This window comes from Macrobrachium rosenbergii, chromosome 14 (assembly GCF_040412425.1).
Source record: "Macrobrachium rosenbergii isolate ZJJX-2024 chromosome 14, ASM4041242v1, whole genome shotgun sequence".
Lineage (NCBI taxonomy): Eukaryota > Metazoa > Arthropoda > Malacostraca > Decapoda > Palaemonidae > Macrobrachium > Macrobrachium rosenbergii.
The window spans coordinates 40,798,965-40,824,770 of record NC_089754.1 but is presented as its reverse complement, the minus strand read 5'-3'; the positions used below and the strand labels follow the sequence as shown (position 1 = coordinate 40,824,770).

At 38.8% G+C, this 25,806-nt stretch overlaps 1 protein-coding gene across 3 annotated transcripts; it reads left to right on the top strand.

Moving 5' to 3' along the window:
- Positions 1 to 4,845: 4,845 nt before the first annotated feature.
- On the top strand, positions 4,846 to 18,035 carry Ifrd1 (Interferon-related developmental regulator 1). 3 transcript variants are annotated; one of them, XM_067116599.1, is made up of 9 exons: positions 4,846 to 5,218; positions 8,660 to 8,743; positions 8,907 to 9,036; positions 9,961 to 10,114; positions 10,292 to 10,474; positions 11,634 to 11,755; positions 14,109 to 14,263; positions 14,881 to 15,122; positions 16,763 to 18,035. In XM_067116599.1, exons 1-9 carry the CDS (start codon positions 5,155 to 5,157, stop codon positions 16,937 to 16,939), a joined length of 1,311 nt encoding a protein of 436 aa, XP_066972700.1. In that variant the 5' UTR covers positions 4,846 to 5,154; the 3' UTR covers positions 16,940 to 18,035. The 3 variants fall into 3 exon arrangements, with proteins under 3 accessions (XP_066972700.1, XP_066972702.1, XP_066972701.1); XM_067116601.1 differs by having other exon boundaries at positions 4,974 to 5,218; positions 8,907 to 9,473; XM_067116600.1 differs by having other exon boundaries at positions 4,983 to 5,412.
- The last annotated feature ends 7,771 nt before the right edge of the window (positions 18,036 to 25,806 follow it).

The following is a 25,806-nucleotide window of genomic DNA, read 5'->3' as shown; positions in this document are numbered from 1 at the left end:
CATTCGGTCCATCTGTTGGGTCCCATTAATTGTTGCAAGCAACGCACAAATCGCCAAAATAGCAAGGCTGCGGCCCAAATGATGTTGTTAGGGTCAGACTTGACTTTTCCTTCAAACTGAATACAATGCAGAATTTTGGGATGCTAATTGCGCCTATAATGCAAAATTGCAATGTAGTTTTATAGTGTTATTGGATGGCTTTAATTTCTACATTGTCTCATTTAAGTTTTTGCGCGTCTTTTATTACTTAAGATAAACCACAGATCTACTTTAGACAAGAATGACTCCATCCTTTTGTTAAGCTCCGTCAAGCTTAACCTTTCCCAGTAAAACGCTCTCGTATAAACTTATTCTTGACTCATCAGGGTCCGTTTTGACCCATTGCAGCTCCTACGACATTCCGAAGTTCTGTCGTAAGTTCCTTCGTTGGTCAGGGAGCTTATGTGCCAAAGACTGCTGGCATGCGTCATGGGTCACACATCGAAATGCTGAGCCGTTTCATAGGCAAATCTCCACTCGTACTGTTAGTAGACCTAGTTATGCTTCATGCATTTTATCCACAGGATGAAAATCTCAATGGCTTTATTGCAAAATGTCAAGAGTTTTCATACAGAGAGAGAGAGAGAGAGAGAGAGAGAGAGAGATAAAATATCAATGAGGTATTCATGGCTTCTGTTGAATTGAAAGCAAACTACTATAAAAAATGGTGATTTATATAATCAGTGTTCTGCATACATTTCTCTCTCTCTCTCTCTCTCTCTCTCTCTCTCTCTCTCTCTCTCTCTCTCTCTCTCTCTCTCTCTCTCGGTTACAGTCCAAGTCGTATTATTTTGATAATGTAAACGGACAGGCAATTAGGAGTATTGCATTAGAAAAGAATTCTATTAAAGAGTAGTCTCGTTAATTTTGACGAAAAACATTTCTGTTTTCTTATGTAGCATTCTATTTCAGCATAAAACAAAGCACACCTTAATTTGTTTCAGATAAGGCATCTGGATATCAGTCTGGCTCACATTAAGATTTTACTAACTGATAGAGATTTAGAATGATTTATCGTTTCAGTTATGTAAAGTTTTAGAAGAGATAGGTTTTCTTGAACAGGTTTACATTATGGATCTCATCTCATAGTTAATCAGTTTTACCCTATTTTATTTTTCGTCCTTATTTATCATTCACAGGTTATTCTTCACGTAATTTCTTTTTCCATATTGTATTTTTCCCTATTGGAACCATAGGCCTATAGGCACATGATTTTCATATTGACGATGAAGAGCTTCTTAAGAATACTTAAGTCCCAGTGAACCATCGTCAGCAAAAAGTATTTTTGACGATCCAAATGAGCTATCATCCTGTATATATTTAAAATGAACCTTCGTCAGCAAAAATGCACCTGGAACCATCAGATTTATTCATCGTTACCAATCGCAATGAACTGTCGTCGAAGACAATGAAGCATCGCAAACAAGTAGATTTTAAGACGATCAAAATGAACCATTGTCAGCAAATCGCTCGTCAGACGACTAAAATGAACAGCTGACAGCAGAATCTGCTATCGAGAAGAAATGACATAACATCGATAGTTTCGGGACATCTCTTACTAGACTTTGGAGATAAGCGCATGAGACGTTTACCCTATCATTAACTGATAAGGGAAACAATGTTTTTTAGGACAGTCCTTGACAGGTTCAGGTCATTCAAGGTCAAGGAACCAGGGTCTCTGAAAAGTTGTTTACTGTAGAAGTGTTAAGGACAACGTGTGCATCGAAACCCTGTATATTTTGAAGGTGCTAAAGTCAAGGAGTGACGGAGCCTGTGACGGAGCCTGAGTGGTTGAACCGCAAGATAAAGAGATCCAGAAAATAAAGGAGATGAAGTGCAAGGATCTACAGGTGGAACTTGGAGAAAACCCCATATTTGCACTAAGAAGCAACAGTCAGAGGTGCTGGACAACGAGACTGAAGAAAAGAGGTGGGAATAAAGGTAAAGTAAAACTCTAAAAAGTGGATGCAACGAGGGGCCGAAGGGAGGCCGCAGACACCATTATGATTAAGGAACTTATGTCCTGAAAAACTTATTATGTAATTGTTAAAGTCAAAGTGCTTAAGTTTTCAGAGAAGCACAGGAACAGCTGTTATTTTATACTACGTTTGTAGGTCTATTCAAACAAATCGGGATACATTCTTATTCTACAGGTACTTAACAGTGAGTCTTGTATGCTGACAGTGGAAACTAGGAAAGTATTTTTATTAATATAATAATTTCTATCAAATGTGTTAGCAGTGCTTGTCGTAAATGGGGGACACGTGTATGGAACAAACGCACCAAACCATTAACATACCCAGCAGATTTCCAGGAAATAAAATGTCAATATGAGAAAAGAAAAGGGTGTGAAAAATACATGTGTAATAACTAATGAATAAAGTGAAATAATAAAAACAAAAAATAAACAGCGTCGAGAATCAATGAATATTTCTTAACAATAGGGTGCCATAAGGAGATGATTCCCTTATTATAAATCGTTCTCTCTCTCTTACAGTCATAGTCTCCAGGTTTACTTTTTAGACTAAATTTAGGGTCTCTTTTCGACTTTCATTTGGTTCACTCAGTGGGGCCCCATTCATTTGCCATTTCCAGTGTATAGTTTTCTAGAGTAACTTGCTCGTTCACCCATGTCATTGTTGCTATTGAAATAGATGTCTTTAGTTTCTTTGTCTGTGCTCTCAGTTTTCACATCGTTTTAGCCCTAGCGACGATTTACTGACTCATTGAATTTCACCATGTGAGGATAAGCCGCGCATTGGAAAGTGACAACGTACCGTATCAGCTTTACACCACGTGGGGTAAACCACCTAATCAGTCATGGACTTGGTAATTGCAGATAAAATTTCTTAATATTCCTCAGATGCTATGTACTAAGCAAAGTTTAAGGTCAGCGGGACGATGAAAGCATTTTATCGCCATGCTGTTCAGTGGCCACTTTGCCCAGCAGAGGGCTACCTTTATCAAACTAAGAAAAGGGTAGGCTTTCTGTTACACTGTCAAATAAAGCTGGAATACAATAAGAAATATTTTTTCTCGACTAACATTTCACATTGGAGACAATGAAGAAGAACTAGAACTACAAGATAGAAATGATATCGATGTAGTTATTCGCGAGGAGTATGCTTAGGAACTATTACTTAACTTCGCTGTGTCAAATTCCTTGCTTAACTTAGCCCCTCTAGAAAAGCGAGGTGGGCAATAATACTGACGTTTTCCAATTCATTTTGGTTAAATATAATTGGATAGTATGCTGAGATAAACAAATGGTAAAACATTTCCAACAGTTCTTGACTTAGCCTAGGGAACATCCATTAGGCCTATGAAGACATTGGCTTAAAACTTTGCATTGGCTTAAAGCAAAGTTAAGAAAGTTCGGCATAATGAGAAATGTCTCCAAAAAAGAAAGAAGAAAAGACTTGCTAGCTTCGGAATTTGTTTTCCTACTCGTTTGGCTTGGCCACGATTAGACCGTGGCCTAAGCTAAATATATCTTTTGGGGTAGCCTACACATTAAAAAAAAAGATTCTTAACACATGGCATAATCATATAGCGTAAATCTCAAAGGAGCCTGCCACCGTAAACGTTTTCTTAACGCTGTATTCTTTTGCCTGTGACGTCCATTGTCCTATTAATAGATGTGACTAAGAAAATAGATGTTCTATTTTCTTAGGATGAAAAGAAAATAGAAATTTTTTTATTGTTTCTATTTGATCAAAGACGACTCCAGTGAAGAGTGAATTTTTCATTGCGTTATATCAGTTCTCAAATAAACAAACTCTTGCAAATATACCTCAAAACACGCAGAACCTACTGTTTCGTTGAAACTTCTGCCGACACTTGCACGCTAGTGAATTTATATTACCCATCAGGCTGATTCTGCATAATTGGCCTATACTTTAAAAATAAGGTAATGCCCTTGTAATAGAGGAAAAACGAGTAAGTTACCAGCTTGGTGTCAGAGAAATGAGTGAATTCCAGTGTTCAGAATATAATTGCAGTGATTACAATAAAAAAACATAGGTTGTTAAGTTCTTTCTATTTTAGCACAAATTCTTGTGTTTTTAGTTTTCTGGAAGAGACGTGTTTCATTCACCGCAAGTACTAAACCACTCCAAGAACAGTTAGACTTTACTAATATGATCAAAACAGCTACGTACCCGTTGAGAAAAATAACGCGTAACTATTGCTCAACGTGGTTTAATATCTGGAAAGTGTATACTAGTTATGCAAGATTATAATATAACTTTTTCATTTTAATGTATTGCGTAACAGTAATTTCTTCAAAAAAAATACCATGTAAGAAAACAATGATCATGTTAAAGGAACAAGAGAAAATAATTAACTGCTACATTGTATAATATACTTACGTTATTTGCTACATTTTGCAATTTTTATACGCTTCCTCAGAAGAGGTATGATTTTCAAAATTTATTTATGGAGAATATTAAAAAAAAACAGGCAATTGGTATGGGGTCAGTTAAATCAAGTCCCGTGATGTTCTATCGAAAATTTTCCTGGTAAACCCGTCTTTCGTTACCACAGACTGATATTCATGTTAATTACATCTTGAATAATGGCCAACAATTATATTTTTATGTTAAAACATACTTTCAATAATTAAAATGGTGGAGGCAGATACCTTGACTCACCTTCCGTTTAGGTGAATTTCAAAAAAGGAGACTAATGCATTTGGTAATTATCGTGCTTTTCACGTGAAAGTAACTAGGTTTGGGCTGTGGACATCAGATCATTCATATTGATTTTCCATGAAGGTATGATGAAGTACTATTAAGTCACATGGACACTTGTGATAAAACAGTTCCCTGTTGTTACATACATTAACATGCACAAGTAGAAACGCAATACGATAATTTTAGTGTTCGTGTACGATAGATTTTGAACACGCGATATCTGCTACCGTGTGTCCTCAACTCTTAACCATTATTGGCGGGTGCGGACACGATGCGTATGGTAGCTCAAGCAGTCTCTTCCTCATTTTGTATATTTTTGAGCTTGTGGTGTTGTATTAGGAACCCTGAGACTCTGCCTTCGTGATTATTGAAGGTGTTATAGTGTTAGTGTAGTTAATAATATATTAAAATAAAAAAGGAAATGCCACGGGACAAGAAACACAAGAGGAACGCAGGGCCACCACTTCCAGCAGCAGCTGCGTCTGGTGAGAATAACGAAATCTTTTTCGTGTAATCCCGCTCCGTGCAACTTTCAAAGTCACGTACGATGCATTTAGGGTTACCCACGGCCTGGGGGACCCAAGTTTTGGTGGCGCAGATGGTACTGTGTGCATTAGGTTGTTTCTACTTTTACTGGGCTCACGGCAACAAGAAATTCAAGGTTGTTGCGTCATCCAAGGTAACAGCTCTTTGTCCAAGAGAATGTCATAGGCTAGGCTGGGTGCCCTTGTTTCTTTGGGCAATATGTTTTAACGCAGTGATGAAATTGCGCGATTTACGCCAGCTCGGGTGTCTGTAGTTCATTTTAGGCTTTTTTTTCCTTGTTTTATGTTTACAAAATGTACATTTTAGGCGAGTTGTGATTTGACACATGTAATGGATATATCCTATTTTAAAGGTCCCTCATGTTCACATAACCCATGTTTTTACGCCTCAGCATATGTTGCTATATACATCTCCATAGGGTAGTTAAAGGCCTAACCTAAACTGTGTATTTGAACAAAATTCCATTTTTCCACCTAGATCCCCCTCTTATATAGCCTAGGCTAAATTGATAAATTTAGCTGGTAGGTTCCTAGTTCCTACTTCTGGTTCATAAGCAGGCACACCACACTGCTAGGAGTTAGGCCTAGATGCAGAGCTTTATCCTAGGGATGCAGTGCAGCAGCATTCAGAGTCAGAGATCATGTTGTGAAAAGTCGAGGGCATTTTAAGGCTAACCTTTAAAACAATTATTTAATTGGGTTTAGGCCACATAGTAACCTGCCCTCAATAAATTTGCAGCATGTATATATATATGTTGGGCATGACAGTGCAAAATTTACATAAGTTTTGTAAATTATAGGATGTTTTCATTTCCCCATGTCGTACTAAATTATCATCAGCTTGGGGATATTTGCATACCAAAACAAAGTTATGGTGGTGTCCAGGTCCAACTTTTAATGGGGTTAAAAATTTTTGTATCGTACAAAACCAAGGTATAAATGTCGTCCACAAATTCCCAAAACAGCAGTGTTTGGTATGGTTCTGAAAACTCTAGTACAGTATGCACAAGTTTAGTGATTCAGTTGATCTTAATCAGTAAGCCGCTTTCTCCATCTGATGTAGGAAATAGCAGAAATAGCAGTTTTACGTGTTGGTGTGTTATCCTGTGGTTCGTGGCTTTTTCATTTTTATAAATGCAGACGAATATTTTTTCCTTGGTTTTGTAATTCAAGTTTATAATATGCATATACTGTATCTCGGTATTCTTAAGTAACAGCTGTGTTTTCTTTTTGGTGTTTATTGTAGATCTTTTGAATAGTTCTGGTATATTCTACTCTATTTTTAGTTTGTAACCTATATTTTTGTGGTCTGTGTGCTGTTTACAAATAATTAGCCTGTGTCTTATTAAAATTTCATTCACTACCTTTATCAGATTAAGTAGTCAGATTCAGTGACGAGTGTGTATGGTCCCAGTACAGAACTTAAAAGACTGTTACTTTTTTATGACATTGTAGAATGCTCTCTAGTCTGTGTCTTCAAGTACAATATTGTGCTGTATTAAAAGTTGCAGGCATCAACAGAAAACCTATAGCTGCTGTTATGTGAAGACTGCCTAAATAGGTATAAGTCAAGTATATGGTGCACTAAAAATGGTCAGTCCTTTTGTGTACATTGTGTGTTAGTAGAAACTGATACATGTACTGTAAATATATTGTGAATTTTTTTGGTAAGGGGAAGGGCTTAATTTGCACAAGCCCATGTTGTGTGAAGATGGAATTTTGGAAAATTCTGTTTATACTTTTGTGCCTGGCATTTACTTTCCTGGCCTTGGCTGCTTGCTCATTATTGAAATTAGAAAAGAACTGTCAAAATATGTCACTGGGAGTTGGGAAAATATTTGAAAGGGAGTTTGCTGACATGTAATAACACCATATACTGTATATATAATACAGCCTTACAAAATTATCTGTAAACTTATAAAAAAGAAAAAATGTTCATTTAGATTTAAACTGGTAAAAAAATGTTAACTAAGCAAAAGGGTTTAAGCCCCAACAGTGTTTGAAGCAGTTACAAAATGTATTTTTACATTTTTAGGTGGGGAGGGTGGGGTGAGAATCTGACTGCTCAAGAATGCACACCCTTCACTGACAGAGCAAAAATGCTTAGCAATAATTTTATGTGATTGCTTTGTGTAATGTTATCCTTTGTGCCACTTTATTGAATTTGGTGTCATTGTTTAAAGTTTAAGAGTTGATCATTACCATATAGTAAGAAATACCAAAGAATAAAAAACAACATTGATATCAAGAGCAGAATTTGCTGTGATGATTTTTTTATTTTATTTAAAATTTACAATAAATTAGAGAAAAGAGATATCTAATTTGTATTTACAAAATGTAAAAATTTAAGTTACTGTTCCAGTGATATGAAATTCGTTACTAATTGACCCATGTATGATACCATGAAGGTCAAAAAAAAAAAAATGTACAGTATACTCGAGCGGAGTAAGTTTATTGCTTTTTTAAAAAAAATTTATAAATCGTAATATGAATGTCTCCATGACAGCAACAAGCATCCATAACAACAACAAGCATTCATGAAGCCATATTCAAGTTTCAATGTTAATGCGCATTCTTACGATTTTTGGCAAATTTGTTTTAAAAAATAGCGTTTCACGACTTCAGTCGTCATCAGATTCGTAGAGATTGAAAAGGTGGATGATGACTATGGGCTAATCATCAAAATCTCTTATGGGTTAACAATATTAATACTGATTGGTTATTATTTTGTTAAGTATTTTTAGTGTAAATGGTAAGATTTTAAGATTATTTTGCATGAATATGCAAATTTGATGGCACTTACTGGTTGCTTTCAGAGTTATTTGACATTATGACCTTGACAGGATTTTCTTGAAATATAGTCTTCCTGGTGAAAAATTGAATGATGTTGGTGTGACAAAATATACAGAAATTTAGAATTTTGTTATTTGTAATTAAATGTATACTGTACTGTATACAGTCCCAGTAACTGCAGATGCTAGGATAGGGGAATATGTTGGGCTGCATTATATTGAGTAGTTTTTTCCCCCTGTGGAATTATGTCTACTGTATCTTTGTCTAGATTATTTTAATTTAATCATTTTTGTTTTTAACAGCAGCTCAATATAAGTAATGGAAGAAATGAGATGTTTTATGAGTTTCTAGGAAATTTTCATAATAAATATGCAGTACAAAAAAAATATAAGTATTTTAAATTTAGAAGTATGTAAATGAATAATGGTTGTTCCCTGGGAATCAGGGTGGAACAGCAAGGTAGAACAGCTATTGTCAAGTTATCAGTGAAGCCAGGTTATATTGACTTCTTGCTATTAAGCTTAAATATAATAATAATAATGTTGTATCGGGAAAAGAAAATAATTGATTTACATTTTGATTTTGCAGGAGGTGGGGGTAATGCTGCTGATGAAGATGACAAGGCTAGCATTAACAGTGATCGTACAGAGTCAACTGTGCAGCTCAGTGATGGTAAGCAAAGTTTGCGATTATGGAAAAGCAAGCATTTTCATGGTTCACATGAATGGACTTTTCTAGTTGACTTACCTTGGGAAATCAATCAGCACAAAGGGATGAATTTTCTTTTCTGTCTAGAAGTAGACTTGTGACACTTGATTTTAACATTTATTTTCAGGCGATGAAGGAATGTCCGAAATGGAAGCGTACGAGCGGAAAGTACGTGAGGCAATGGATTTGGCTTTAGAGAAATCTGTTCATACTCGAACCAATGCTCTTACAGCTCTTACAACTGCACTTCAAAAGAGGCTAGTATGATGTACAAGTCATAGGATGTTAAGTATTAATAACTCATGAGTTTTCACAAGGGAATTATGTTCCTTTGCTTTTTCTTTTCTGTAGCATGCAATATCAATACTGTAGGGCACTGCAAGTTTAATTCATGCTCACAGCAAGACTAGAGAAGGGCTTGGTTAAAATTTACACCTTGCCCTGGTTTAATTCACGCTAAGAGTAAAACTGAAATAGTTTGGACGGATTTATTTTCAGGCCAGTAGTAAAACTATGAAATAGTATGGACTGAAATATTGTTTGTGAACCCTTTCAACTGTATTTACAGTATCTACTAATGTAGATGCTATCTAGCATTGTTATGATGAATATTTTGCCAAGTCTTTTAAATAGTGCATTGATGTGGAGACATGAACTGTAAGAACATGACAAGACTACAGTACTTCAAATGTTGGTTAGTGCCTTTGGTGATTTTAAAAGAGCATATCTCTTATGTAATTAAGTTTGATTATTAGGCAATTTTGGACTTGTATACCTTTTCATATGAAATTTTATTAACTTTATTTGAGGGGGCCCAAAACTCCTCTGCATAAACATAAACTTCAGGCATAACACATACCAGCTTATAGGTAATGTTATGGTATACCTAACTTTAAAATTTTTTTTTTTTTAATAGTGCTGGGTTTTGGTGTCATTTTGAAGCCAAGGAATAGTAGTGTAATTTGGATCATTGAATATTTAAAACAAAAAGATGTGTTGAAGTTTATGGGAAATTGAAATTTCTTCCATTTGGTCAGTATTTGTCATTTTTTTTTATATTTTTATAGGCTAGTCATGCTATCTCATTTTGTTATCCTGACCATTTTAATATTGTGCTTAGTTTTTTTTTATCATTAATTTCCAGGAAGCTAGTTTTATGCTAGTGATATTTTCTCTTACAGGGTTTTGTCCCATTTCTTGCTGGATCACCACCAAACATTGTGTGACTTGATAGAACGCTCATTGAGGAAAGGCCGTGGTCCAGAGCAGGTGGCAGCTGCCCGGCTTGCCTCCTTGTTGGTTTTGAGTCTTTCACATATGGTTGAAGCTGAGCAGGTAAATTTACTGATGTAGCCTATGCGCTTTTGATTTTATAGTTTTATTTTTTTGAACATTATAAAGATTAAAGATGTAAAAATGTTCATGAAGATGTATCTTAAGTGGACATTGATCTGTTAATGATGGGAGTTTTTAGGTTTCATCTGTCTAAAGCATGTTTGCTCACTTTTGCAGGTATACAAGACTTTGGCGCCTGTGTTAACAGTGGTTGTAACTGACCCTTCAGCATCTCTGAATGGACGACAAGAGGTTGCGCTTACTCTGGCAATGACTGCTTTTTTGGCCTGTCATGATCTTGCAGATGTAACAGCTACTATGAACACCCTGCACGGTGTCTTCGCAGCTTCTCTTCCTAAGGTATGAGGCTAATTATTTCTTATTTTGCAAGGGGTTACCACTTGATGTTATGCCTGTGGAGTATACCAGGTGGTAATAAATTTTCTTCCTAAGTTCTTTCAGCTTGTGGTACACCAGATGGTAATAAATTTATTTCCCAAGGCCTTTCAGCCTGTGATTTGTTTTTTACAAATATTTCCTTTGTTTTTTACTGATATTTCCTAGTCTTTCCAGTGTCGGATGTATTTTTTTTTCCCCTGGTTTCCACTTGTCTATGTTTCTTCCCACTTAGCTGTCCAGTTCTTAGATTCTCCACACCTATTTTCCAATTCCCCTCCAGACAAGCATTAGTGGAGAGTTATGTATTTGTTATAAAATATCTTTTGAGTCCCATTTTGAGATGCTCAGTGAGCTTGCCCAGATTTTTTGTGAAATGTAAAGTGAAAGTTGGAGCAAGGTAAAACTAGGTTGATGGAGGGATGAAATGAAAAGTCAGTCAGAAAGCAGTGCAGCTGGGGTCACTGCAAAGAACATTATTATTGGTTAGTGTAGTAGGAGAATCTAGAAATGTAACTTTGTGGTCTGGTTGAACTACAGATGTTCCGGGTTAGTCTCTCAACATCCACTATGTGGCATCATGACAGTTGTTCCATAAGGCATTCATAGTAGCTGTATTGGTAGGTACAGTGCTTATAAGCTAATTTTGGCATAAAAAGTAGCCACACTTAAGCCAGATAACTGTACATGTTACCTAATATTTTGTTACCTAATTTATATTAAACTGATTTTTAAAATGTAAATGTAGATGAAGTAGAAAGAAACAAATGAGTAATAAGAAATATATATATTTAACACAACCTGGGTATGTGTAAAACTGAGGATTAGGCACTCATCTAGAATAATATTTTCCGAAGCCTCGACCTTCATTTCCACATGCATCCAATAAAGTTGAGTTAGACAACCAGATAGGAGACCAAGGGAACTAATGAAAAGTAAAAGCAGGGCTTGAAGGGGTGCTTCTGAGACCTTTAGTACAATTCTTGCAATATTATTGTGTATTAGACATGAAGTTTTTTTGTAAATTATTATCTGGGCGTTCTTATAATGTCAGAGTAATAGGTTCTAGCATTTAAAAAAAGTCTGTTGTTATGGATATTTTTCAAATTAGATATTTTTTCAGGGTAACGGAGAACTGCCTAACCATGCACCAGCATTAACAGCTCTACATACATCTGCTCTCAATGGCTTCTGTCTCCTCATGTGCCTCCTGTCCCCTTCATCTGTATACACCATGGCTAATAAGTAAGTTTTTGTACATGAATTTAGAACTATACAGTTAGTCATTCAGTACATCATATCTATTTCACCATACTGTGTAGGGGTGGAAATGGTTGGTATAGTAAAGTTATGAGTATCAATACAGGCAGTCCCCGGTTTATGACGGGGGTTCTGTTTTTACGCTGCATCGTAAACTGAAAAATCGTCAAAAATCGTAAGAAAACCTTACTTTCAATGCTTTCGGTATATTGAAAATGATGTAAACTGCATTTTTATTGAGTTTTTCATCAAAAATAACTCCAAATTTTGATTATTCTGCTGTTTTGGAACCATATTTCTTCCGTCGGATGGGCGTACGACGCCCTGTAACCACGGAACATGCATCGTAAACCAGGAAATAATTTCTGATGAATATATTTGAAAAGCGTCATAACCTCGGAACGTCGTAAGCCAGACCCATTGTAAACCGGGGACTGCCTGTAATTATTTGGGTACAAATATAATGTTTTAAAAATATTAACTTGAGTTGTTTAGGGAACTTCTGTAATTTATGATAAAAGTAAAATGTACAAAACAATGATAATGTCAGTAAGATTGACTTTTAATAAATTTTTAAAAATTAACCTTACTTCTCCATTATATAGCTTTTACTTATGTGCCAGCGGAGTAAAATCTATATAACAGAGAGGCAAGTATTTAAAAAATAAATACTTAGGTATTTATGTTCTTTAAAAATAAAAATTCCTTCATTTTGATGACATTGGTATTGGTGTATTGTCTTGCATGTCCTGAGACTTTTGAGATACACTAATCCTATTCTCAGTATCAGCAGTAAGTGTTCTTTGAAAAGTCTTCGTTTTCTTTCTTCCCAGGGTTCCCCTTTGAGCTACCACAAAATTACTGCCCAATGAATGGGGTTTACAGTTAGTCTGCCTGCAGTGGTAAACTTCGAGTTGGTTTTAATAAGGATTTGTTTTTATTATTGTAATGAACATTTTTGCTTTGTCCTGCTTTTTGAATGCCATTCTTCATCTTTATGATTACTGATTAAAGAAACATTATTTGGGTTGAATCTTACTGCCAACAGGTGTGGTCAGCTTAAAAATTTTTATTTATTTTTTTTTTCTGACTTGTATGACTGTCATGTTTACTTGTTCACCAGGTGTTTTAAATGTTTTAGTTCTTGTCAGAATTATTGTTGCTTTAGGGCAGGATAGTTGTCAGTGATTTGCTAGTTGTGGTTGACTACTTTTTCATGGTACTGTATCTTGTTTTCTTTGCTCAGGATGTCATTGACTGTCAGGAGGAACAAAACATGTTTTGCAGGTATATTTTATTTGTTAATAGACAGTATTCTATAGAATTAGATACTGTAATTTAAAGTATTAGACACATTTTGTGCCTGTTAGAGAGATATCGAGGTGTGAGGAGTGAGGAGTGACCCGACAAATTTATAATTCCTTAGATAAAGGAAGGGGAGAGGGTTATATTAAGGAAACAGTTAGTTTGGCAGGGATATATGTTTTGCTTCTCCTCCTGCTTTGTTGCCAATTTCTGCCTCCTAATTACCCTCCTCTGTTCCCTTTCTCATACCTCCTTTACCAAGACCTCATCTTATAACCTCAGCTCCATGTATTCTAAAATTAAGCAGGATGTAAGTCTTACTCTAGAAGCTGTTTAAGGCATTAACGTTTTTCTATAACTCAAAAAGTATGATAGTTGACTCAGAACACTTTTGCCTTTGCATCCTGGTTTACATTTAAATGGTGACTTTTAAGATTGTAAGTGTAAATTTGAATTAGAATTTTGCTTTTGAGAAGCATAAATTTAACATGGCTTCCACTGGTTCTCAAAAATTTGGTTCTCTTGTGGAAATGATGTAGAATGTTTCAGGATGAAGCTATTATATGTAAGTGTTTTAACTCTTTCTTCTTCCTTGTTGGGAGTACTGTTCTCCTGTCAAGTCTATCAGTCTCAAAGTCTTGGAAAGTTATGTTATCATTCAAGTTTATTTTGCCAGCATTGTTGGTTTTTGGCATAGATTTGAAAGTAAATTCATTGTTTATTGCATAAAACATATTAAGGACAAACATCCTCTACACTCTTCTTTACCTGACCTAGCAGGCTGGTGCTGCAAACACTATGTCGTTTTCTGTTAACAGGTTTAATACTACTAGGTTTGCTGCGAGTACTGTTGTGGCTACAACAGAAGTGTGGAATAGATTTCCTAGTGCAGTTGTGGAATCTGATCTCAAAATGTTTTAAGTGAAGAACAGATTCCTGCTTACAGCTGACATCTCCTTTAATCTGGAGCGTAATGAGCTCAATTATTTGAATATGCTTGTTTTAATAAAAGTCAATATTTGTGTTTTTCCAGACTTGTTCGAGAAATGTATGACCTCCTAGGATGCAGTGATGTAGATCTACGGATTCAGGCTGGAGAGGCAGTAGCTCTGCTTTATGAAGCAGCTCGTTTACATGATGAAGATTACTCTTGGAATCGTGAGGGGGAACTGTGTGCAGCTCTTAAAGGTAATTGAACATTTTAATTTTTTTATTTTTTAAATGTTACTTTTCCCCAAACCATCCAGATTACTTTACAGTAATAAACTGTATTGGTGCAGACAGTCATGGAGAACCAACAAGAGATATAAAGATTAGACACAAACAATAGAAATTTTATCAAGTTTCATAATTTTCAGTCGTTGAATTGTCAACTTATTTTGAAAATGAATAAATCACGTTACAGTAACGAGATACTAGTCTGAAATCGGTTATAGTATTCTCCTCGTAAAGTTCCAATGTTATATTGGCTGGTGCCAGAGGTTTGGCATCTGAGAGCATGAAGCGTATGTTCCATTGTTGATTGTTTATTATTGAGGCTGTACGCTTGTCTTTTCTTCTGCTTCGGAAGCTTTCAAAGTCCATGAAAACAAATTAAGGAATAATTATAGAACCTTTAGTAGACAGGTTTGATATTTATTCACTGTTCCTAAGTGAAATTCTAAAATATTGTAAAACTGAATAGAAGGATATTTTATGTTCATAAAGTTTATTAGATTTGTACTCTAGTAAAAACAATGTAGGTTGACTTGTCAGACATTGATGGTTAGGTGTGATTTTATAAATACTGTTTTAACATTTACCAGACTTGGCCACCGATTCTCATAAATTCCGAGCTAAAAAGGACCGAAAGCAACAAAGAGCATCATTTAGAGATGTAGTAAGGACTGTTGAAGAGGGAGAATTACCTTGTGAAACAGTAACTGTAGGACCTCAGCATCAACGTCAAGAACTGCTCCTGGACACCTGGTCGCTGAAATGGCAGTATGCATCTCTGTGCCACACATTGGGTATAGGACTCAATAATCATATAACCTTTAATGTCGGGGTAAGTTTGAATTTTGAGATTTTTAAACAAATTTTTATGTTTATTTTAAGGGATGAAAAGTAATGCATAAGCAACTTTAAATTTATCCACACTCCATTTTAAAATTTTTAAAGTTTTAACATCCTTTGCATTTTGGTTTATGCATACTGAACTGTAAACTCAGATGTTATCTTTTTACCAAATTTCAGAGTGAAATATTCCTGTTTTTATATTAAGGACAAATTGAATTTGTTCCTTTCTTGGTAATGATTGCTTTGCACTCCAGTTCATCCATAATTCAGTTGTTACTGAATGATGGTTGATGGTGTGGTTGCATCATAATTGTTGTTTTGAGTCTTGCCTAAGCATCCTTGTCCCAGTGTGCCTCCCCTTTGTGAAGAGAATTGTGTGTGGGGGCTTCTTCCTTGATTCTCATTTAGATGTCTAACACACCTTACAATTGTCCTAGTGTTGCTGAAGTCAGGTTTGATCTATTCATCTGTTACTCTGTCCTTCCTTCTTGCACTGAACTCATTCAAGTGTGAGCAGTGGTGCCTCATCTCATGTTTCATGGCAGCCTCTCCTGACTAGACCAACATTTGATCCCTAACATTATTTTTCTTTTCTTTTCTATTTGTAGGGGAATTGTCATTACAGGCCTGAGACCATTTAAATTTGCCTGTTGATTCATCTCTCTCTGATTTCCCCATAACTTTTCTTTCTCTGGGACCTAACCATGTTCAAGCTGGTCACAAGCGTTCTTAGTATTGCTCTTTCTTTACGTGGTACTTAGCTGCTATCTTTTGTGATATCTTTTTGGACTGAATTTCCATGCCTATGACATCTGCCTTTTCTCAGTCTTTGTATGCTCTTGCTTGTCTGCATTCCTGATCTCTTGTTGTCCTCTTGCTTTATCTTATTGGCAGCACCTGAGGGATCCTCCTAGCTCTTGCATAGTTGGTTACCATATTTTTTGTATTTGCCTTTTTTAGTGTTCCATGTGGTCTCAATATCCTCAGGTCCTTACTTCTGTGTTGTTGTCTTGAATTTTCTGTTGATCTTTTATTTCCAAGTTCCTGCCAACCCATAATGATTCAAGATTCCTTGCTGATTTGTGATCCTGCAGTTTTTCTTGAGACCCTCCCCCCTTGCTTACAATTTTCAGGAAATGCAACAGGGATCACCTTTGCCTTCTAGCCCCATAAGTTCAGTCCATGTGATGTCTTATGACCAGAACTGCCCCTTCCCTCTGCCTTGTCTTTCACTTTGTCTCTGAGGGGAGTGTCACCTTGGTTCTTCTACATGATCTAGTTGTGCTTCACATTTCTGTTTAGTTCTCTCCTCTCTACCTGTGCTCAATAGGTGAGTGATTCTCACTCTACAGATTCTGCCCCCATGTCTAGTGATCTTTTCAAGGGTTCCATGGGCATGGTTTTCATGTTCATCTCAACTCTTCTTTTAACTTTTTGGTTCAGTTTATATAATGAGTTGAAGGTTATCCATTACTTTTTGAGACTTTGCTGCTTGGAAAATAAAATCCATAAATGGCACTGTACTCCACCAAATGATAATCAAAATATTCCTCACCAATGTCAAGAGGTTGTGGGGTAAAATATTGATTTTTTTTTTTTTCTCATATTGTAAATATTGCTTACTTTCAGGTGAGAGATATGTTTGACTTAGGGCCACCACCACTACAGCTCGATCGAGGTATGCTGTCATTAGCTCGGCGTTCTCAAAAGAAACCGAATCGTGAGTCCCCTGCATGTAAAGCACGACACATGGCTCGTAATAAAAACAGAGACAATCGTGCAGCAGCGAAAACATATGATGATTAATTGGCATTTACTCGACAGCTGGAATTTTAAATTTTAATGAAATATTTCCAACTTTAAAAAATTGTACTTTTGACTATTTAGCTAACTCTTTAAAGTAGTTTTATCAAGATTTTTAATGAAAAGGTAATTGTCTTCATCTAGAACGAACAGATTCTTAATGCATTGTAGATATTGAATATGTACAGTTCTTAATTTTAAGGTAATGTAGTTAAGTAGACTATAGAATTCTTAAGAAATGTAGATATCCAAATTAGATTAGACTAATACCTGGCCTGTAAAATTTGACAAGACATTTATTTAATCAGGCAGACTGCATCTGTTTATTACATGGGTTGTTTACAGTTGTTGAAAGCTTTATCTCACCAAAACACTGCTTCCTGTCTGTAAATGCTAGATGCTTTACAGAATTTGAATTGTCAAAAGGGTTTGGGAATCCTTACCTATTTAAATGTTGCCTTTATGTACCAGTTTTGAAGTTTTTTTTTTATACATTAATTGTAACAAACTACTCCAGATGAAGATGAACTTTGTTTTTAATACCTTGTATCAAATGTGACTGGCAATGAGTACAATTTTTATAGCCTATGGATATCATAACTTCAGTTAGGGTTGAAAATATTTTAAACGACACTGTAGGATAGAAAATGTTTACGATACAGAAATTCCTTCGTGTTTATATACTAGAGAACTGTACTACTAGAAGATGATTAATTCGCTGAAATGGAACAGTGCAAAGATGTAGTAATATAATTTTTTTTTTATCTTTGTTAAAAACCCTGAAAGGAATTTGCTCTTGGTTTAGTCTAGTACCTTCTTATACATTCACCCTGATTAAATCTTAAGTAAACAGCAGCCATATCAAGTTTGACAACATTCTCTGGAATCTTTGAGATAGCTTATTGCAAGTTATCTTTATCATCATGAGAAAATTTTAGAAAATTTTTTAAAAGTTAAATTATACAGCATTTTTATGTTGACAACTTTTAAAATTATGGCAGCAGTTAATTTTTTTCTTTTTGTAGGATTGTTATACTATATCTTTTGTGGACATGGTACATTAAGGCATCAGTTCTGTAAAAATAAATTGTTAGCAAATGAAGATGTTTTTATAGCCCTGTGATTTATTAACTAATAATAGATATTGATTTAACAGGAACGCAAACTCAATTGTAAACTTGGATAGGGCTTGCCCAAATAATCTGTACTTCAGTGAAAAGTGAAAATCTAGGGGAATATTTAAATTAATTGAAGTGGACAGCCAAACAATCAAGTCTGAAGGCTCCAGATGAAAAGTAATGGCAGAAAGTAGTGCAGCTTGGTCCAAATAGCAGACAAAATCACTTTGTTTAGTCTAATCACCCCATGACCAGAATATTGGCCAATAATTATTAAGTAATCTGCAATGATGAATGTCATTTTAGTTGCTTTTAGTTTTCTGGTCTAACACTTACAAAACCAAGGTTTATTAATGGGAGTGGGAATGGTAGTTTCCAAAATAAACTGGAAATATGACTTTAAATTCAACTTTTAATATATTAAATCCTCTATTTACTGACAAAACCAGGAAAATCCCCCCAAAAAAAGCAAAAATACAAAATGTCCCATTCTAGAACACACTGGCAAGTTACTCTAATTGCAAGAGGCACCCTTAAAATTAAAATTGTGGATGCAACCTCTGCTTTCCAGAAGCCAGCAAGCAAGAAAATGACACAGACATTAAAAGGAACTGTAAAATGAAAACAGCAGAGCAATGAAAGCAAAATGGAATCTCATGCAACTGGTTCCTACATTATGCTTAATGTTGATAGTTAATGAACAAGATATATGTGAAATCTCAAAAAATGTCTTATACAGCTGCCTTCTGTGTCTGGTGTTGAGAGAAACCACCTATGAGACAGTGCTTTGGACTTCCTTCAGGAAGAGCAGGGAGCCTTCCCAGCCCTTTCATCATCACCATCCCTAAGCCATGGCTAGGAAGGGAAGCAAAATATAGGATTGATGCTAAAGTTGGCAATGTACCCCCCTCCAGCTGCCACAAGTATGGGGATGCCTTTCATTCCAATGGACAATGGCGTTGTTCCCATCTTGCTTGCCAATACTTTGCCAATGTATCCCCCTGGATCCTGGAAAGCTTTGGACCTGTTAGCAAAGGTGTTGGGAGAAAAATGCACTGGAAGTAATGGTCGACAAGTTTCCAGGGCCTTGCAATCATTTCTTTTGAAGAAAAGGTGAGCACTGGTTTGAGACTGATCATGGATCTCGCCCCATAGAAAGTTTGTCCTTCCAACTGTTCAAGTGGAAATGGCATAATCCATGTTGGATTCCACCAGAGAGGATGGCTTAGCACTTTCTGAGGACATGCATGGAATGGATAGAATATACAATTTAGGCCAAAGGCCAAGCCCTAGGACCTTTGAGGTCATTCAGAGCTGAAATGGAAATTGACAGCAAGGAGGTCTGATAGGTGTAACAGGAGGAAAATCTCGCAGTTGCACTATGAAACAATTGTTAGCAGAGGGTGGAAAGTCAGATGGAAGAGAGAGAATATGAACAGAGTTACCGTAAAAGGAATGAAAGAGGTTGCAGCTAGGGGCTGAAGGGATGCTGCAAAGACCCATAAGTAATGCCTACAGTACACCAAGTGAGGTGCGCTGACAGCAATAATCCCATACGGGAGTTGAATGGAATGAAATGGAATATCCAATTAGGACAAAGGCAAAGTGCTGGGACCTATGAGGTCATTCAGCAATGAAAGGGAAACTGAGAATAAAAAGGTTTTAAAGGTGTAACGGGGAAAACCTTCCAGTTGCACTAGAAGCATTTGTTGAAATAGGGTGGGAAGTAAGATGGAAGAGAATGTGAATGGAGGTAGAGCACAAGGAATGAAAGGGACTGCAGCTAGGAGCCTAATGGACACTACACAGAACCTTAAGTAATGCCTACAGTGCATCGCATGAGGTACACTGATGGCACTACCCTCCTATGGCGTGTGGACTTGAAGGACATGTAATCCATCACTCCTCCAGGAAGTACCTCCACTCTGTCTACAATGGGATTGTCTACCAGTTCAAAGCTCTGTGCTTCAGACTAGCAACAACCCACAGATGTTCACTTTGGTAACAACTTGCTGTGTCAAATGGATAAGCAGCTAGTTCAGTCATCCTCAGGTGTGTAGTTGCTCAAAAACCAGACCACCTACTCACATGATCTGGGGAAAGTGATAAACTGGAAGAAGTTGGATCTCACCCCGAAGCAGCAAGCATAGTACCTTGGTAGGCTTATTGACATGGCAGCAAGAGGAGCCCTTCCTTTAGACAGGTGACTCCACCTGTGCTTGCTATAGTGACAACCTTAACAACACTGGTCAGCATCAAGTGATCTTCCTTCTAGCTCTTTACTCACTTTGGCGAGACTGAGCTGCCATCTAATTTGTCACCGCTCATAGGGTCACACTTGGTTTTCCACATTTCCTTTTTTAAATGAGATCCCAGACACTTCTCATTCAGGCTTAGAGCCCTATTGCTTTGTCATGTCTCTTGAGTATCATTCCCTCACTCCCTACCATGGCTGGGAATATGACATTTCCAGATGGGGATTCAACTTACCAGTCACCTGAATGACTACCTTCTTCCCCAGTCTCCTATGCAAAAGGCAATGGTTTGCATTTCTGTAGGGACACAAAGTTGAATATACTGGGTTGGTGAGACATCTCACATAATCAAGTTAATCAAGAGTGAACACTTGATTAGCAAGAAAAGGAAGTGTTTGTATTATTTCAAGAGAACATAATCATGTTAACCAAGAATGAACATTTGATTGCCAAGAGAAGTAAGTGTTTGCTTCAACTACAGGAAGAGATCACCCATCCCAACATTAAGATAATGATTTGCCGAATGAAATTCTAAGAATGAGTTAAAAAACAAAAGAATTAACACTTAGTAAATGAATTAGCAAGAGTAAAGGACAACATAAATGACATATTTTGAAAGCAATTTGTATTTTTCCTAACTATACAAACATGAGGTCTTTATTTTAGGAATTACCATCAGCGTAGCTGGAGACTGGCCATTAAACTTTTCACAAGGTGGTATGGTAGTTAACTACTGAACAACTGGGTGGGAGTCCCACTGGCTCGGTCGACAGAGCGCCACTTTACCTTTGGCCCAGGTAAGCTTTTGTCAGCTTGAGAGCATTAAACTACAAAGACCTCAGGTTTGTAGTTAGGAAAAATAAAAATTACTTACAAAATTTGTCATTTGTTCCTACACAATATACAAACCTTTTGGTCTTTATTATAGGAAGACTTACTTCTTGGAGGGAGGAAGCTGGATAAGTCTCTGAACTGACTGGTAGTTTGCCACCCCTAGGTCTTCTTCCTGGTCAAGAGATCAAGGAAGAGGACCATGCCTCCAACGAAATGAACAAAGTACAGGAACTGTATGTTCAATTGTCAGACTTCTGGGCACTTTCTCGAACAGATGAGTATAAAAGCAACATCATTAAAGAAGAAAGGCTAGGTTGAACCTTGTCAGAGACAATGATAGGGCCATGTAAGCAATGCGGGTTCACATTGTCTACCCCTCTCTCTTCTTGCTAGCAAGAGGGAAGGATTTGCTTCTATATATCTGTTGGACTATAGAAAGGGTGCTCAGTTATATAACACTCTCCTGCATCGACACCCATTCCAGCTTCGTGACAGCTCAACAACTCACCCCTAGCCCACAAGGAAGGGTAATGTTGAAGGAAAGAGGGAGGGGGAGAGAATCAGTCACTCAACACACACACATTCATCTGCAACCATACACCTTAGGCGTGATGTTACCTGCCCTCTTAGAGGAGCCGGGTAAGCTACACATCTTGTTGAGCAGCCACCACAGGACCCAAGGAAAACGTGTCCAGGGACTTGTGGGCAATATCCCAAAGGTAGAAGGAGGTGAAAGTGGTCTGATGCAACCACACCACCGCCTTCAGAACCTGAGGAACCAACAGATTCTTCCTGAAAGCGAAGGATGGACCAATGCCCCTAACTTCGTGAGCTCTCGCATGTCCTGGAGTTCTCCTCACCTGATGCAGAGTATGCCCATTTGATTCTTATGAAGCCAGAAAGCCATAGTGTTCCTGGACACCTCTTCCTTGGTCGAGCCAGTGCTAACAAAGAGTAGTCAACATTCAGGCTGGAGATGGCGAGTCTTCTTCAGATAGTGCCGCAGCACTCTAACAGGACATAGTAGCATCTCATCTGGATTATTATCAACAAAGTCCTCTGGGGAAGGGATCATAAAGGACTCAAATCTGGTGTCAAGGACCAACAGATTCTGAGTCTTCGCTATGAAATCCAGGACGAAATGGAGTGTAACTGATCCCCATCCCCTCGAGGGGCTAGCAAGAAAACGGACTTGAGGGTCAGATCCCTGTCTGACGACCCTTGTAAGGCTCGTACAGTGCATGAGTCAGGCTCCCGAGTACAAGAGGCACATCCCACGCAGGGGGACCCGAGTTCCCTGGGAGGGTAAGACCTTTTGAAGCTCTTCATCAGCATGATATCTTCCAGCGAGGAGATATCCACGCCCCTCAAGCATAGGACTAGGTGACTGAGCATGTCTGCCACTACATTCCTCTTGTCTGGAATGTATCTGGCTGACAGCTCTACCGACTCGTGCACCTGCACTGTCAACTGGTGCAACGAAAGTGACACTACGCCTCCTTGTTTGTTGACATACGCCACTACTGTGGTGTTGTTGCTCATCAACACCACTCAGTGTCCCATCGCTCAATCCTGAAACTTTTGGAGGGCCAAGAAGGCTGCCTTGGGCTCCAGAATATTGATGTGAAGGTGCTTGTCCTCTCGGTTCCACACACCTGAGATCAGCAACTCCAAGTGTGTGCCCCATCCCTCAGTTGAAGAGTCTGAGAACAGAAACATCTCAGGAGGAGGAGTGTGCAAAGACACTCCTATTACAAGGTTCCTGTCGTCCAGCCACCAGGCTAAGTCCTTTCTCACCCTCTGTGAGAGAGGGATGGAAAAAGATGGGTGACCCCATGCCAGAGACCAGAACTCCTCCATTCTCCAATGGAGAGAATGAAGGTGAAGCCGCCCATGAGGGACCAGCTTCTCCAAGGACGACAGGTGACCAAGAAGACCTGCCAATGTTGTGCTGGTTGTTCCTACCAGGACAGGAACATTTGCACTGCTTCCCTGAACCTGCTGATACAAGAGTCCAAGGGGTAGACTCTTGCTGCTGCCGTATCTATCAGCATGTCCAGGTACCTTATCCTCTGCTTGGGCACAAGATCGGACTTCTTGAGATTCACTACAACCCCCAGGTCACAGCAAAATTTGAAAAGGTGATCCCTGTCTTGGAGCAACTGCAGATGAGAATTCGCAAAGATTAGCCAATAGTTGAGATACCTCAACAGACGTATCCCATGTAAATGGGCCACACAAGGGTGAACACTCGCATGAACACCTGGGGAGCAGTTGAGAGCCCAAAACAAAGTACTCTTAACTGGAATACCGTCTCACCGAGGACAAAGTGAAGGTACTTGCAAGAGGACTGATGAATGGGTCTTTGAAAATATGCACCCTTCAGGTCCATCATAAGCATGATGTTGTTCTTCCTGATGGAAGCAAGCACTGAACAGGCCATTTCCATTTTGAACCAAGTCTGGCAAACGAATTGGTTCAAGGGGGAGAAATCGATAACTGGCCTCCACCCCCTTGACTCTTTCTTGACAAGAAAGATTCGGTTGTAAAAGCCTGGGGACCGACCTGTCACGATTTCTAGAGTGAGTTCCCTCAGCATCACTGCAATCTCCTCCTGAAGAGCAAGAGCCTTCGGCGAACCGAGTACATAGGAGTGGAATCAGACCGAAGTGTCGGTGAGGGGTGGTTGAGACTCAAAGGCCAGTGGATAGCCCTCCTGAAGGACATCTACTACCCAGGTCTCAGCTCTTAGTTGCTGCCATGTTGCCCAATGGCACAACAAGCAACCCCAACCAGCAGCAGCTTGTGGAGGGGAACACCGACCCTAGCGTTTTCCTCTCTTCTTTACTTTGCCTCCTTTCCCTCTATTGGACTGGAAGGGTGGAGGAAAGGGGTGCAACTGCACACCTTTCTTGGCAGGGGCAGAAGAAGGTTGGGTTGTTTCTCGAGCACCCTTCAAAGCCTGGGACTTCTTAGGACCCCTGAGGAACTGCTAGCTGGACCCAAAGGTCATGCCGTAGTGACATGCGAAGACCAGGATGCCTTTGTCACTACCTGGTGGACAAGTTGGTTGTTATCTTTGACGTGACGTTTGTCTACTGCAGTGTCTACCTCTTCTCAAGAGAAGATAGAGGTAGAGCCCAGCACTGGTCCATTCTGAAGAGCTAAAGCCAAGTCCGGGCTGACATGCTTGGTGATCCGAGAGAGGACAGCATCTCTCCTCTTCAACACCAAGTTGGCCCACAGGTTTGCCATCTGGTGGGCCAGGTAGGAAATAGCCCTACCCTACATTGGCACACCCCCAAAGGCCGAGTCCTCCAAGGGGTTAATGTACCCCCAACGCTGTGATCTTGGACACTGTGAGAGACAACAGGTCCAGCCAGGAGACTGCCTGGAAGGATGCCATTGCAGTGGCTTCCAGGATCACTGCTCCCTGTTGCGTGATGACTACGTCTTCCACTCCAAGCTGCTGCAGTGATAGACCTGGAGCTAAGCAAACCATGTCTGGGTCGACCTGTTTCTTTGGGATCTGTCAAGGGCATGCAGTACTTCTTCTAGCGAGGCAGAGGCAGGGGGAAGTAGCTTGGCTGATCAGTTAGATCGAAGGGAACTCTCCTCCCTAGAGACAAGAGAGCTAACCTGATCCAAGAAACCCTTGGCAAGCAAGCCTACAGAAGCTCTGGGTTCCTTTTTGGGACCCCAGTAGAATTCAAGGCCAGAAGGACGATCGACAGACGTCGCCGTGGTCCCTTCCCCGAGATCATCATGTTGACGAATCAACACAACGATTTCCAAAAAGGTCCTCTGTATCTCAAGAGAATCTGTGTCTCAGGGCAGAGAACCCTCAGATTCTTCCAATCTACAGTCTTCCCTCGATACTCTCCCTGCAGGTGGGAGAATCTCATCTGAACCCCCAGCTCCTTGCTCAACCAATTGGGCATACGAACAGGTAGGTCCGAGAACCTTGGCCGTTTTGTAAGTCCTTGCAGTAGGGCTACAACTGGATACTAAGTCTGAATCTCGGGCCCTTCTGTCCGGCTCATGGTTCCTTGTGTACCCCCACGAAGTTGAGGGGACAGGAGAGGGGGAGCGGGTACCCTTAACTGTCCTGGAGGAACCAATGGTCCCCACAGGGAAGGCAGGCTGAGAGCGATCACCAACCCGTGGAGGTAATGGCTTTGTGGGTCTAAGAGAGCCCTCCTGTTGCGTGAATGTGGAGGGGGGCTGTCCTGAGGAGAAAGCAGAGGCTCACGCGAACGTACGTGAAGGCTGTTGGGAGGTGAGTGAACACATTCACACAAACACAAGAGGGAGGTGGCCCGGGGAGAGTGGTCGCATACTCTTGGGCATAAGCTTGCACCATCCTCACGACGTACTCTAATCGTCTTTGAGGCCGAGGCCTCCTGGCAAGAAGACTTGAGAGAGACCTCCTCAAAGCGACACCCAGTGAGCCAACCCTCGAGCCAGCAACACCTACGCTGATGGTAATTCCTACAATAAAGACTGAAAGGTATGTATATTGTGTAGGAGCAAGTGTAAATTCATCACATATGGAGAATCTGGGAGAGACACATAGGCTTGATGTTAACTATGCAAATTGCACAACAGATTGTGGAGAGATGCACAGTATCATGATATTTTGGGCAAATACAGTAGGAGCCCT